The sequence below is a fragment of the Petaurus breviceps genome, unplaced genomic scaffold, assembly GCF_028583685.1.
Source record: "Petaurus breviceps papuanus isolate PSGF00001 unplaced genomic scaffold, PetGlider_PUasm1.0 154, whole genome shotgun sequence".
NCBI classification, from domain to species: Eukaryota; Metazoa; Chordata; class Mammalia; order Diprotodontia; family Petauridae; genus Petaurus; species Petaurus breviceps.
The window spans coordinates 2,244,693-2,258,481 of NW_027185715.1; the positions used below are offsets into that span (position 1 = coordinate 2,244,693).

At 48.8% G+C, this 13,789-nt stretch overlaps 2 protein-coding genes across 4 annotated transcripts; both read right to left on the reverse strand.

Annotated features, from left to right (window-relative positions):
• Positions 1-2,727: 2,727 nt before the first annotated feature.
• CYP27B1 (cytochrome P450 family 27 subfamily B member 1) lies at positions 2,728-8,457 on the reverse strand. Its single transcript, XM_069080470.1, has 9 exons — positions 8,207-8,457; positions 7,296-7,486; positions 6,422-6,624; positions 6,004-6,204; positions 5,743-5,906; positions 4,992-5,164; positions 4,587-4,665; positions 4,007-4,204; positions 2,728-3,600 (listed from the first exon to the last, which is right to left on the reverse strand). The coding sequence occupies exons 1-9, from the start codon at positions 8,399-8,401 to the stop codon at positions 3,487-3,489; spliced, it is 1,518 nt and encodes a 505-aa protein (XP_068936571.1). The 5' UTR covers positions 8,402-8,457; the 3' UTR covers positions 2,728-3,486.
• A 1,067-nt stretch (positions 8,458-9,524) lies between these two features.
• On the reverse strand, positions 9,525-13,619 carry METTL1 (methyltransferase 1, tRNA methylguanosine). Of its 3 annotated transcripts, XM_069080444.1 has the most exons (7): positions 13,426-13,618; positions 11,645-11,808; positions 11,352-11,473; positions 10,719-10,826; positions 10,523-10,636; positions 10,206-10,307; positions 9,525-10,040 (listed from the first exon to the last, which is right to left on the reverse strand). In XM_069080444.1, the coding sequence occupies exons 1-7, from the start codon at positions 13,530-13,532 to the stop codon at positions 9,921-9,923; spliced, it is 837 nt and encodes a 278-aa protein (XP_068936545.1). In that variant the 5' UTR covers positions 13,533-13,618; the 3' UTR covers positions 9,525-9,920. The 3 variants fall into 3 exon arrangements, with proteins under 3 accessions (XP_068936545.1, XP_068936560.1, XP_068936554.1); XM_069080459.1 differs by lacking the exon at positions 10,206-10,307 and having other exon boundaries at positions 13,426-13,619; XM_069080453.1 differs by lacking the exon at positions 11,352-11,473 and having other exon boundaries at positions 10,719-10,903; positions 13,426-13,617.
• Positions 13,620-13,789: the final 170 nt, after the last annotated feature.

Here is a 13,789-nt window from a genome sequence, read left to right on the forward strand (position 1 = left end):
TTTTCCAAGACCTGAGCGTTTATTTCTTGTTGCATTCTATACACCAAATCACTCAATATCAAAATAATTTGACATTTGGATAGTACCTTGGAATTTTCTGTAATGGGATGTGATAGACATGGAAATGCTTTAGAAAAATATGATATAAATGTAGGAGATTGCAATATTCTAAGTGTGAGAACCCATAAGAATAAGGTGGGAATGAAGGTTAAGAATAAGTTTGATTAGATATCCTATCATTTCTTCCATCTGGAATGTGGGTGAAGGCAGGAATTATATTGTAGACATTTTGGGTTAGAAGACTCCCTTTCAGGCTGTATTTTCGATGATGGTATAAAGTGGATTCTTATTCACTTGAACCAATACTGGCCTCCATGAATATAGCCTCTGGGCCCCCAACTTTCTCTGATTTATGTTGCCTTTCCAATAATGGAATGTCGTCTCAGTTTAGACCTGGACTTAGGCAGTTTGTGTTAACCAGCAGGATTAGGGTTTATCTCATTCTTTTCCTATAAATTTTATCAAATGTATAAAATTGGGGGTAGGATGGGGAGTCCCAGCCTCCCCCAGGATCTAGATGTGAATTATTGACCATTTGTGAGAAGGTATTGTTTGCATACAGTGTTGGAGTGGTATCAAGTAGCAGCTATGGCTTGGTCCTGAATATGGGTCAACACTAGTTCTGGTCACTGTACTCAGGAGGGCCTGGGCCTATGTGCCCTCTGGTCTATTCTATCATGTGAAGTGAATTATTCATCAGCAATGAGAATATTCAGGTTAGATAATGGACTCGGGAGTAGAGTTTAAAGGATAGAAATCATTTGTTTCATATTATCCTTAGTCTTTCCTGTAGGGAAGGTCAAGGATCCTCCAAGGGGTTGTTTTGGGGAAATGCTTCTGCCTTGACTACAATGACTTCCCCTCACTTCTTTGTGGTCAGCTGAGACCACAGTCTGAATGATCCCCTTCCTCTCCCAGCGCCTATCTAGGTGCTGTCCATGGTGCTGTCCTATAGATTAGCCAGAGACTGGGAATGGGATAGTGGTGTAGGGAGCTGAGTGGAAGGAAAATGTTTTCCTTTTATTCTGGGTCATCTAGAGGTGCAGACATACTTCCCTCTTGCCCACACTACTTATTTTCCCAGTCACTATCTCATTCTATCCTCCCTTATGCCATTACCTCCTTTGCCCCACCCCTGAAGTCAGGCCAGAGGGGTCTAAAGTAGAGCTCAATTCTTAATGGACATTTCTGCCTCCTGGAGAGAGGGCACTTGCCCTCCCTCATCTGTTACTCTACCATCCACAAGGCAGCTCTTTTTCCAGAAAGTGACCGCTAGCACATACACATTTGCTGACATGCTCAGACAAAGACATACAGGTTTGGAGATGTATTTGCCAAATCCTTTCCACCTCCAGGCCCTCTCCCAGTGAGTAATGGCCCCACATTGAGGCTCAAACACATGCAAGTACTTATATACATATTGCCCTTCAGGGCCTGAGTCGGGGCCAAGTCAGTGCCTTTCCCCTTCCTTGGGTCTCCGAGAGAAGGCCTCAGTAAAGTGACTGAGGGTGGAAGCCTCCATGGGAGGAAGGGGAGAGCAGAATAATTTTTCCTTTTTAGAACAACCTTTTCCAATTTAGGAGGTCCCTGTCTAGACTAGGACATTTTAAAAATTATTGCTCCTCTAGGAAGGGTCATTGAGTGCCGTTTTGGTTAATCCTGCAAGAGGTTGATGGGCAGGTGGGTTAAGGATAAATACTCAACTCTTCAGACTTAGACTTGGGAATGAGAAACTGGGTTTAGGTTAACTTGAACTTGGAGGGTGGAGGTGGGGAGCAAAACCCTGAACCTAGAGTCACAAGTGGTCAAGGTCCTGACATACACAGACAGGCTTTCGAATCTAGAAAGAATAGTAATGGGGAAGGAGGAGGAGAACAATGGTATTTGGTATACACACATCTTCATTCCTGCACAATAATACAAAGAGCTTGTAAGTCCTGGATTTTTATAGACTTTTTTCTCTCTCAGAAAGCCTGGGATGAGCAAGATTCCCCCTGTCTCCCACTGAGCTATGGCTAGTAGGGGAAAGAGAGAGGAGGAAGTGTATGAAATGAAGCTTGATCCATTCCGATAGCTGTGGTGGTGGTAAGAAAGGGGTCAGGTCCTGCCTGGGTTGGTTACCAGAACTACTTCAGGAGGGAAGGGTGGAATCAGGTAGAGATTACTGACAGATTTATTGCAGAAGAAAGATGAGTTAATCCATATTTAAATCACAAGGGGGAAAATTGTGCCCAGAATCTGAAGGGCTGGGGGGCATGCTGAGTCAAAGAATTAGAAATTCCCTCTGTCTAATCAGCCTTTACCCCTCCTGTATCAGTGCCTGAGGGTTTCTGCTTGGCCCCATACTCAGTATACATCATCTCTGTGCAAAAATATGAATGTATCTGTCTTTTTTTTCCTGTTATTCTTTCTATCGTTTTCAACTTCCATCCATACTCTGTCAACCCTGTGAAGGAGATTATCTCAAAATAATCATCTCAGAGAATTGGAAAGTTACTCTGTAAAGTCCCTTTGGCCTATTTCCCAAAGTCCCCACTTTGGAACCCACACAACACCCTCTGCTTATCTCTGTGGTACCCTAACACTTTTATTCAAACCTACAACTCTGTTCCTCTTTGATTTGTCTAACCCATTGGTTAGTAGGCTGATTCTCCAGCCCCTCCTGTTATTTTATTTTTTATAGGAAGCCAGGCTTGGCTGCTCCCCATTCGTGGCAGACAGTAACATGCCTGGATCAGTGATGTAACAAACTCTTCAAGGAGCTCAGACCACCCTGTGTTCATCAGGTCACTTCTAGTGCCAGGAATACCAGTGCAGGTGGGAAGGTCCAGAATTACCACCCCTAAAACTGGAAGGGTGGGGAGCAAGACAGGGAAACTCAGAAAGGAGAGAGGGAGGATATTGTATTTTAGTTATAAAAGTATGAACAATCATAACACAAAAAAGGCTGTGTAAGGGAGTATGGGCAGGATTTGGGTTGGCATTGATATAAGATAGAAATCTTGGGTTGGGGATTGGCCTAAGGCTCCAGGCTTAACTGGCCAAGGACAAGTGCCTACATGACCAGTGCTCAGAGGGTTTCAGAGAGGATGGATGGAAAGGGATGGAGTCATACAGCTCCTCAGACCCTTCTTCCATGTGGCTTAAGACTGAAACTAACAAGTTTCCTTATGGTCTCCAATATTCCATCCTTCTCTGGTCTGGACCAAATGCTTAGTGCGTGCTCAACAGAGAAACTTTCCTGTCCTTTGTTCAGGTCTCTCTCAAGGCCTTTGATTTGGTCCTTCTCCAGTTCAACAAAAAAAGAACTTCATCCTCCCCATAGAGAGGAGGGAAGAAAGGTTTTCCAGGTACATTGAGGACTTATGTCTGTTTACCCACTTCTATCAAGGAAAGGGGGAGAAGGAAAACAGATAAATCGCATCATTATCGGTCAACAAACTTCAAGTTGATGCTTCTCTCAGGCACCAGGACTGTCCTAGTCATCGGCCTGATGATCCCAGCACCTGGCTCTGGCCTAACTTCAAAGTGGATCAGGATCTAGAATGGGAGGGAGGAAGCAGTCACTGTAGGTGGTGGTCAGTACTTGTGGACATGGTCACCATTAGGAGACAGAACATTAAGGGTACCATGAGCATTGAGGTGACAAATTTGGGGAATGATCGATATCAAAGAATAGATGATATTGATGGGATTAATAACAGAGGGATCACTTCTAGGGAACAGTAAGAATCAGGATTATTTTGTTATTTTGTTGATGGTGGAGAAAGGAGTACCGGAGATCCCTTGAGGGATCTTTTATGGAGTAATCTTCACATTCCAAAGACTGGAGTCTAAAAGGAATGAAGTGGGTTACCTGACCCTCTAAAGCTTGGGCTTTGGTGGGACGAGGGGCACAGAAAGCTGTTAGGTCCAGTAGGGAGGGATCTTTCTCAAGAACACTCACCTGGGCCAGAGCCAAGTTTAACTCAAGCTCTGCTAGGCGCTTTCCTATACAGCTTCGTTTGCCAAAGCCAAAGGGGAGGGAGGCAAAAGGATGAGGAGCTGGCTGTCCCCCCAGCCATCTTTCTGGGTGGAAGGCATTTGGTTCTGGGAACTGGTCAGGATCTCGAGATGTAGCATAGTGACACAGAGTGACCAAGGTCTGGTGAAAAAAGAAGACAAACGAGTCAATGGAGGGACTAGCTAGCAGAGACAGAGGTAAGAAGGTTGGGCCAGATGTGTCAGTGATTGATTGGGAATGAAAGATTCAGAAGTTTTGGCTGACACTACAGAAAGCATTCTCTTAGGGACCCCTTAGGAATATTTCAGCCCTTCTCTGACCTCCAAATCAACTCAACAAATGTTTAATCAGCACCTATTCAATGGGGGGCACTGTTATTTTGGGGAGGGTTCTACAGAGTTTAGACTGGGGAGCAAGGCCTGAATAAAGTTCTAATAGAGATTTTGGGCTCAGCTAGGGCTGGTGGGAAGGGTAGAAGTGGGATGGGGAACAGACTCAAGAGGATCTCACTGGTCCTACTCACATTTTTGGGGAAGATGTAACCACCTACATGGATATCTTTGTCTGGTACACGGGAATTTCCTGGTACCACAGGGTATAGCCTTGGATATATAGAGTTGAGAAGACAACAGAGTGAGATTGAGGACTGGCAGCCTCTCTCCTATCCTCTCCCCTTCCTTTCTTGCCCTACATATACTTGGAGGACACTTCTTTGGTCTTCCAAGCAAACTGCCTCTGGTTATATTCCTTGCCCACCTATCAGTCTCACACCACTCTGTGGCTTCTATTACTAGGATGATTGCTATCTTGCTACTGTCCTTCCATTTCCCCATATTCTTTTATGGCTTCCCACTCAGCTCTACTGCTCCTTAATCATCTCCCACCACTTTCACCTCAATGCCTCTCCCAGGGCTTTACCCCCTCTCACCTCAGCACCTCCTTCACTACAGCTCTCAGCAGGGGCAGCCGGGCCAAGGTAGTGGCTGGGGGGTGGGTGGAAGACCCAGGAGCCATGGCACTTATGATCTCAGCATGGAGTGCAGTCTGAACTTCTGGGTGATGTGCAAGTTCATACAGAGCCCAGGAAAGTGTGTTGGAGACCTGGGAGGGACACAAACAAGAGGTGTTAGAGTCTGGGGGCCAGAATTCACAGATATTAGCTATCCAAGGTCAGGTTTTTGGTCAGTCAGTAATTTGGGAACTCTAAACTAGCAGCAGCAGAATCTGGAGGTGGCCAGAATTCAGCAACCAAAGCTAAGCCCCCTATAAGGGAGGGGAGAGGTTTGGGGATATACTTGCTCTGTAAAGAGTATATAAGGGCTCCAGAAATAAAACAGTGACTGATATATAACACTTTAAATTTCACAAAATACTTTACATAAATCCTTTGAGGCTCAGGTGACTGTGAAGTAAGTGCTACAGGTATGCCTAGCAGCAAGAGGATAGGATGGGAGGTCACAGAACCGCCAGTGCTACCATTTACTACCTATGTGACCTTCGGCAACTCACTTCTCCAGGCCTCAGTTCCCTTATCTGTAAAATTAGGGGTTTGGACTAGATGGTCTCTGAGGTCCTTTCTAGCTCTAAATATATGATCCTATCATGCTAATTTTACAGATGAAGAAAATGAGAAAAGTTGTGCCCTTGCAGCTGGTAGGTATTCTTAGACATATTCTTACTGTGTCTACTCCAGCCAGTAGTAACTCAGCAATGTTGCCCAGGATGGATGCATATGGCAACTCTTTCTGGAACAGGAAGTGGGTTAAGTGAGGTCCAGATACACTGGCGTTTTTAGGCTTTCCCATGGCTGCCTCAGCCTCCCTCTGTTCCATGTGTTTCTGGGCTGGATGAAAAAGAAAGTGATGACCCCCTAGAGTATTCTTTCGGCCCCTTCTTCAGTTCCCACCACCCTGGTTGTGAATATGGTCCTGGCATCTCACTGAAAGCAAACATCTGGTCCCAGTCTCGACACAGGCGGTTCCTGGGTCCAGGCAAGAGCCTGTTCAGCCAGCTTGGCATTGCCATTGTCAGCAGTGTGGACACAAACACGGAGCCCACTGCACGAATGAAGTTCTCCGTTTCTGGGGGTACTTCAGGCTCTAGACACCCTAGCCGAGAGCCCAGGAGTACAGCCCCAATGCCTGTGGAAAGAAGTTACAACCTAGAGAGAATCTCCACGAACCCTGGGAGACTCCACAAACTCTGCCCTCAACCAGGGCACCCACCCCTGCTGCCCCCGCAGCCTGGAGAGGGTGAGAAAGTGTCTCATCTGCCCAGAGGTCGTTCATCCTTTATTCCACCCAAGATCCAGCACTGAACACTAGAGGAGACATTCGCTTCCCAAACCCTAGGTCCCACCTTCCAGGCCGAACTTGTAGAATTCTCCAGCCACATCTCGAACGAGGTCGGATGATCCTCCTAGCCTGCCCTTCTGTCTCCGTAACAGGCGCACCAGGTCGCAGACTACACCGTCCAGAGCCTCGGCGTAGTCGATGGAGGCTCGGGGTCGGAGCAGAAGCGGGGCCAGGAGGCTGCGGAGCCTCTGCCATTCTTCTCCTTCCCTGAGGAGGTTCGGAAAGGGTGGTGTAAGGAAAGGTGAGGGCGTACACAGGGGCACGAGTTACCCAACTAGAGTATTACACAGTTAGGTGGAGAGACATGAGGCAAGGGAATGTGTCCACTCCTTTGCGCCCTCAGGGTGCACAGACATTCCCTCTCTGGCTCTTCCCCTCCTTCCTCGTCCAGTCCCTAGTTACTCATTTCCTGCCTCCCAGCGACCCCATTTCCCGAGTGCCCTGAGTCAGAGCGTCTCCAGGCGGTGCAGTCCCTCCTCTCCACTCTTCTCGTAAAGCCCTGAAGGCAGAACCAGGCACTGGGGAGCCGAGCGCATCCCTACTTCAGCGCCTCAGCCTAGTGCAGTGAAAGAACAGAAAAAGCCAGGTCCAGGGGGAACTGAGGCCGGGGAATTAGAAGGTTAAAGAGTCAGGGGAGTTCCTGGAGTTCAGTTGCGGGGGGGGGTGGGGGGTGGAGAAGTGATAAGAAGATAGAAATATGCAAGTGTGGAGAACAGGATAGGCTAGCAGTGGAGAAAGATTGCAGAACTGGGGCACTTGGAAATCCTTTGGAAGTAGGGAGATTTGAGGTGATGCTAGTTAGCCAAAGATGAAGCAGACTAAGAGAAACTCTGGATTAGGGTGCCCCAGAGCGTTAAGGGGTTGAGGGGGAGACTTACGCTGTTAGCAGTCCACAGGCCCGGTGGCAGCGTCGCCGGTGCTCCACCCAAGGTGAGAAGCTGCAGCGCTCTGGGTGGGGACCCTCCTGTCGGAGCAGCTGCTCGATCAGGGAAGGAGCTGCCAAATAAACAGTCTGCACCGGCCCGAAGCTGGCGAACCACACAGGACCGAAGCGTGCAGAATCTTGCACCTGGCGCAAGGCGAGAACCTTGAGATCCCGCTCCCCCTTGCTCTGAAACCTCGACATCCACGGTGAAGAGTTGAGGGAGGAGTCCATATCATCTGAGACCCCTACATCCCCTTCCCCATCAGCCACCGAACTTTTCTCAGGAGCTACAAACTCCTGTCCCATTTCCCAGAGCCTGGAAATGCAAGAGCGAAGGGGCGGGGGCGCGGGCGTTAACTTTCCATCAATCAAAAAGGCTAGTCCAACAATTTTAATCTAGTTTTGAAGGTCCACTCGTGTGGCAGCTGGGACTGGGGACACCTCCAGATATTTACAATGCAACTGGAGTCTCCTCGAAGACTCTAAACTTAGGGCCGTCCACCACAATGTTCCTAAACGCACTCCTCAGTTCTGGGGGTCTCTCACCATTTTCCAGACAAGCCTGCATCCAGTTACTGGTCAGTATGTTATGTGCGTGTGTATATGTATATGTACACACACACACACACACAGAGTTGGGTGCTGCTTTTGGAATTTCAGTCAGTACTTGGTCAACTTTGCTGATTCAAACCTTTATCTAGTTAGTTTTCTTATTTCCATCAGCCCCCCAAAGTTCTGAATCAATGTTCACACTCTGCTAACGTCAAAGAAATGTTTCCCCATTTGCCTGCCTCCTCCATGGAATTCCAAGTACCCTTTCAGCCACCCTGCACCTGCCTGGACAAAGGTGGGGGTACCCCATACCTGCAGCTCATGTAGACGCGACAGCCCCCCTTTGCAGAAAAGTTCTGCTAGGAAGCTGAGGGTAGAAGGGCCAGGAAGGTCTGTCAAGTCCGAAGGGGTTCTCTTCCTGCTTTTCAAGCCAAGCTTTACACCCAGTTCTGGAGTCAAGCGCGTAAGCTGGGACACCTTTGTCGCCAACTTGAGGGTCTGTGGCATGGCGAGATGCAGCAAATACTGGGGAGTGTACGCGTCTTCAGAGCATCTTAACCTCTCTGGCCCCTATTTAAATCTAGGGAGGAAGGGGAGCCAGCCCCTCCAGCGCACTCCGGCCAATCCCTTTTCTCTTTAGCTGTCAGGTTTCCATGATTTGCATAGCAAATACCCAAAGCAGGCAGAGAACTCAATTTATGTATGCCAGAAACCCTCCTACTTAATCCTGGGTCGCCCTCCCCTTCCTCAGGTCTGGCACCACTCCCATCCCCCCAACGAAAAAGAAATAACTGTAGAGGAGACAAAGCATCCAAGCCAATCTCTTGCATTCCCACCCTTCTCAGGAGTCATGCCACCTCCCCCTGCCCCTCCCTAAGGAATTCCCCCTTTTCCAACTAGTCCAGAAAATAGACACAACGGCCTCTGCTCCTGAACAGTACATTCTCCCCAAGGAGGTAGTTGGTTCCTTTCTCTTATAGGACAACAGTGAGTAAAGGGTGGTTCAGAGTGTGCTGAGAGGAAGGAGGCATGGGGGTAGTTCAGGCAACAGGGGAACATGCTGGTGATCAATCTCAACAAGTTCAGATGTCCCAGGGGGCTTGGGGTCAGTCAGTCCCCTTTAGAGGATCACCATTTGGTTAGCTGCCCAAGTCTTTTTTTTTTTTTTGCAAGGCCACACGGCTAGTTTTTGTGTTGTGTCTGAGACTGGATCTGAACTCAGGTCCTCCTGACTCCAGGGCCCACACTCTACTCATTGCACCACCTATCTGCCCCATTGCCCAAGTCTTTTCATAACAGAATCCCACCCACTCTACTGGCCACCCCTACAAAGATACAGAATATGGCAAGTTCTTTTGTTCATCAGCTAACAATCTTAGCAGTTGTGGTCACTATATAATCAAAGGTCAACACAGAGGGGCCAGAAACTTGCTTCAAAATGCCTTTCCCCTTATACTTTCCAAAGGTGGTCACTAAGGTAGTCTCACTGGACAACCAGCAGCCCTGAGAGGGTGGGAGGTGGGATGGAGAAGGCAGGAGAGAAACCTGGTATTTGCCTTCTATGTGAACACTGGCATGTTTAGACAGAGAGTCCTCAGCACAGCAAAATAAACACACACAACTACAGTGATCTGAGTCCAGCAGGAAGTTTAGCTGGTAGTGCAATGTGTTTTCTCATTCCAGCTATACAGAGCATATTCTGGCTGAAAGGGGTTCTAAAGAATCAGATCCCTTTAACTCAGGAACACTTTCTAACTTGTTTTAGGCTTGAGGTGTGCATTTTCCATCTGCTTCCTGGTGAAAAATGGCCTGAAGAACAATCCTGAAGTGTCAAGGAAGCTGCTTGGAACATCTGGGTGTGTTCCCTCGTCACTGTAACTCCCAGGCCTGGAGGAGAAACCAGTGCAGAGATGCCCACTCCCACCCAGAAGGCAGAAGGGCCTCTATCTCTCTTCCCAGACAGAGGGAGACTAGATCTAGGTATGGCAGGGTCAGAGATCAGTGTCTAGGAGGCCAGAGGAGGCTGTTAAGCAACAGAGTCCTGAATTCTCCGGAAGATGGCTGGGAAGTTCTTCCCCCCATTCCGAAGAACCTTCTTTCCTTCTTCAGTTGAAGTTCCAAGACGTCCCACAATAGGGTCATCAACCTAGGGGAGTGAAAACTCCAAGTGACTCTTCCCTACTCCCAGGTTTCTGCCTTCCCACAAACCTCCATCCCATACTCCCAATATTGTGCTGGACTTGAAACCATCTCACTCTCAAGGGACCTTATTCCCTTTGTTTTCCCCAGCACCACCTGGCTTCCCACTCACCAGTTCCTCTAGGGGCACTCGCTCAAACAAGGGATGTTCTTCAAAGTGGGTACAGATCCAGCTGTGCAGCTCCATCACATCAGTGATGGTATATACCAGCCCCTGCAGAGATCCCATCCCACTGGTCAGTGACTGGATAAAATTGGGTCTTTACCTCATTTATTGCTGGTAGGAAACCTAAATAAGGTAGTGATAAGACTATGGAGTCTTATAAGACTAATCCCACCCCTCTGCCCCAATCTCCAACTCTAAACAGATAAACTAAAAGTGAGGTTCCCAACACAATCTCTCATCCTTTCCTCCCACTTCAAACTGACCCCAATTCTGAGGACGTAGGCATATTCCGCCAGCAGTGTAGGGCTGATGATTCGCCACTTGTGTTTGGTCCGTTTGAAGTGTGGGTCAGGAAAGAGGAAGAACATCTTTGTCAACTGTGAGGAAGATACAATGGTGAGACACCAGGCTCCACCATGCAGGCTGGGAAAACTCAGTGTCTCCAGTGCCCCATCTCACCTGCCCTTTGTGGAAAAAGTTGGGTAAGTGCTTCATGGCATTGCTACGAAGACAGGCGATGTTCTGGAAGCCACCCCCAGAAGTAGATCGAAGGGCTCGGATCCGATCCTGAACATAATCGGAGACCTTTACCCGGATCTCCAGGCCAAGGATCAGCGTGTTGGGGAACATTGGGGAGAGTTCCACTGGGTGAAAATGAAAGGTGCAGCATCATCACATACTAAAGCTGAGTGGGTGGGAAAGCCCCAATCCAAGGGGGAGATTGTTACCCAGACTAGGAATAGGAAATGGGCCCAAGGGAAACTGTTTTGAATGTAGGGGGAATTATCATCGGAGCCCCAGTGGGAATAAGAAGCTAGAAAGACAGATAGAGCAGAATGCAGCTGCAGGCAAATGGGGGAGATGATCAGAGATCAGGATCAGTGTGGATAGTTACTGTATGTATGTGTGTAGTATCAATACTGGGAGAAAATAAAGAGGAGAGGACAGGACAATACTACTGATGGTAGGCCAAGAACAGGAGTCATGGAAGGAGGGAAGAATTCCTGGGAGGCCTGAGAGAGATGGTTAAGGATCACTGGACACAGTGGCTGATCTCTGACGTTCATGTTGACCAACTCACTGACCCGATACCTGGCAGGTAAGATGCCTCATGTAGAGACTGTGGTCAGTGGGAGGGGCCAGACAGGTCATCCCTGGCTTAGAGAGGCATCTGAGGCAGCATCTTCCCTGTTCCTGGCCAAAGGCCACAGGCTCTGAGTGGGGGGTAGACATTGATGTCACAAAGTCAACATCTGGGTCCGAAGGGGAAAGGCCAAAACTTCAGCCCCACCAAAGTTGCTGCACAGGCAGAAGAGCCTGGGCCCTCTTAGTCTCACCTCCCTTTTTCCCCTGCCCAAGGAGACAGGGCCACTGCAAATCGTTACCTAACAAACCACCATAGCCACAGCCTATGTCTGCAAATTCCACTTGGGCCTGAGCTCCCTCTTCTTTCTCATCCTTTGGGTCATCATGGCTCTGGTTGTGGGTCAGTGGGGCAAAGAACTTGGGGTAGAGCTCAGACCAGTCCATCTCCTCTGGCTTCACAGGGCTGTGGAGGGAGGGTGGTGTGAGTAGGGGAGTAAAAAATTACAGAAATGGTACTGTGGGTGGGGTGAAAGTTTTCCCACAAATAGTGGGCCCTCTGGCCTCAAGGAGACACAATGGAAAATACCCTTAAGCCTCAGTGTGAATCATAGGCCCATTTTGAGGAAATGTACAACCCCCACTAGGGCCTGACCTGCTGACCCATTCACCCTAACGTCTAGCAATTGGTGTGACCACTGGTTAGTCTGGTTTTCTTGCAGCAAAAAGCAGAAATCCTTTTTTTTTTTTTTTGGAGAGGTAGGAGGGAGATGTGGTTTAGGGAGGGATATGACACAATGAACTTGAGTTTTAGTCTAGTTGTTATTATCTATCCAAGGTAAAATTGTTCTAACAGAGTTTATCAGGTGGGGGCAAAAGGATCAAAGTTCACTCTAATCTATCAAGTTCTCCTGCCTCTATTTACCTCCTTACTCAAACCTCTCCCACAGACAACCCCTTCTCCCCCTGCAAGGCAACAAAGCTTCTACAACCTAATAGACCAATCCTCCAGAAGCTTATTCACTTACCTCTGCCAATTTACTGTCTCCTCTTTCCCATCACCAGACCCACTAATAACAGTCCTTCTCCATATCACTCCTTCAGCCTATATGTCAAATCCTCTTCCTCTTGTTTCCTCTTAAATGAATCTGAACTCTACTTTGGTCTTTATCTTCAACCCATCTCTGCCTTTCCGTCTCTTAAACTGAACCATAAAGTACTATACAAATAATAGCTCTTTTTAAAAATTATCAGTCTTAATTTGCAAAGCACTTTTCAACCCAGAAATAGGAAGCATAAACATTATCACCCTTTGACAAAATCAGGGAAACGTCCTGTTCTGAAGCACTACTGTGTGTGGGGAGGTGAACCAACATTCTCCAAGGTGGAGGACAAACACTGGTAGGTTTTTACTAAGCTGAAAAGGCTCTGAGTTGGGGTCACTGACAGGCTGTGTGTGCTGGCAAAAGGCCAGTTTAGCTAAGTAAGAAAAGATCCATTATCAGAAGGGTGCCCACTAGGTAATGAGTTTTATTGACCATAGCAGCCTAGGATATGGAAGGACTGGAGGGGCAGCTTAAATTGAAGTGAGAAAACTGACTTGTGACTCTCTAAGGTCTCACTCATGGAACCCTGGGTTTCTGAATCTTACAACAACCACCACCCATAATGGGAGAAGGGGAGGTCCAGTCTCAGCCCCTCCCCTGCTTCTGAGGGCAAGTTCAGAGCAGGCCGGCCCAAATCCCTCCCTTGTGGCTGAGGTCAGGTTCACTGAATCCTGCTGTTGCTATGGGGGAAGGGTCCAGCCCCGGCCTCCCAGGCTGCTAAGGCCAAGTTCGCTGCACCCTGCCGTTGCTATAGGGGAAGGGGAGGTCCAGCCCCGGCCTCCTGATGCTGCTTGGGTCCCACTCTCCTGACATCCCAGTGGCAGCGGGGCCCCAGGAGTTCCGTGATCGATCACTCCCCTCCTTCCCGCCTGCCGTCAGTCCGTCCCCCTAGATCCCTCGAGACCGCCCCGTTCCAGGGTCGGGCCCGGGTTTCTCCAGGACTAAGGAGCCAGTTTCCCGCGGAAGGCCTAACTCACTAGCGCAGGGTGTGGTCGGCCATAGGGTTAGAGTGGGCTCGTTGTCGGTAGAAACGCTTCTGGGGCGCTGGGGCCGGGGCTCCCTCGCCGAGCTCCGCGTCCTCCATAGCTCTGGGGGCCCAGCGCTTCCGCGACTCTCACGTGGAGACGCCCGCCCGCCGGCTCCCGGCGCGGGGTGATGAGGTAAGCTTACGTCAGGGAGGTGGACCGTCAGGCCCCGCCCCCTTAAAGGGACCGGGGCCAAAACGCGCGGAGGCGTCTAGGCTGCCGAGAAAGGGGGCGTGCCTATGTATAAGCATCGGTCTTGGAACTTTAAAATCAACAGAACTAAAACTAAGACTTTTCACGTTACCCACCTCATTTT

What these genes read in the sequence shown, in the direction of transcription:
- CYP27B1 (XM_069080470.1), bottom strand. Translation starts at nt 8,401, where the DNA reads ATGCCACAGACCCTCAAGTTGGCGACAAAGGTGTCCCAGCTTACGCGC. An exon ending in GCCTGTGGACTGCTAACAGC is followed by an intron (nt 6,625 to 7,295) that starts GTAAGTCTCCCC and finishes GAACCTCCTCAG; the next exon opens with GGAAGGAGAAGAATGGCAGA. An exon ending in GTTACATCTTCCCCAAAAAT is followed by an intron (nt 4,205 to 4,586) that starts GTGAGTAGGACC and finishes TTTTTTCACCAG; the next exon opens with ACCTTGGTCACTCTGTGTCA.
- METTL1 (XM_069080444.1), bottom strand. Translation starts at nt 13,532, where the DNA reads ATGGAGGACGCGGAGCTCGGCGAGGGAGCCCCGGCCCCAGCGCCCCAG. An exon ending in TGAGGCATCTTACCTGCCAG is followed by an intron (nt 10,827 to 11,351) that starts GTATCGGGTCAG and finishes GATTATGTTCAG; the next exon opens with GATCGGATCCGAGCCCTTCG. An exon ending in ACTTTTTCCACAAAGGGCAG is followed by an intron (nt 10,637 to 10,718) that starts GTGAGATGGGGC and finishes TCTTCCTCACAG; the next exon opens with TTGACAAAGATGTTCTTCCT.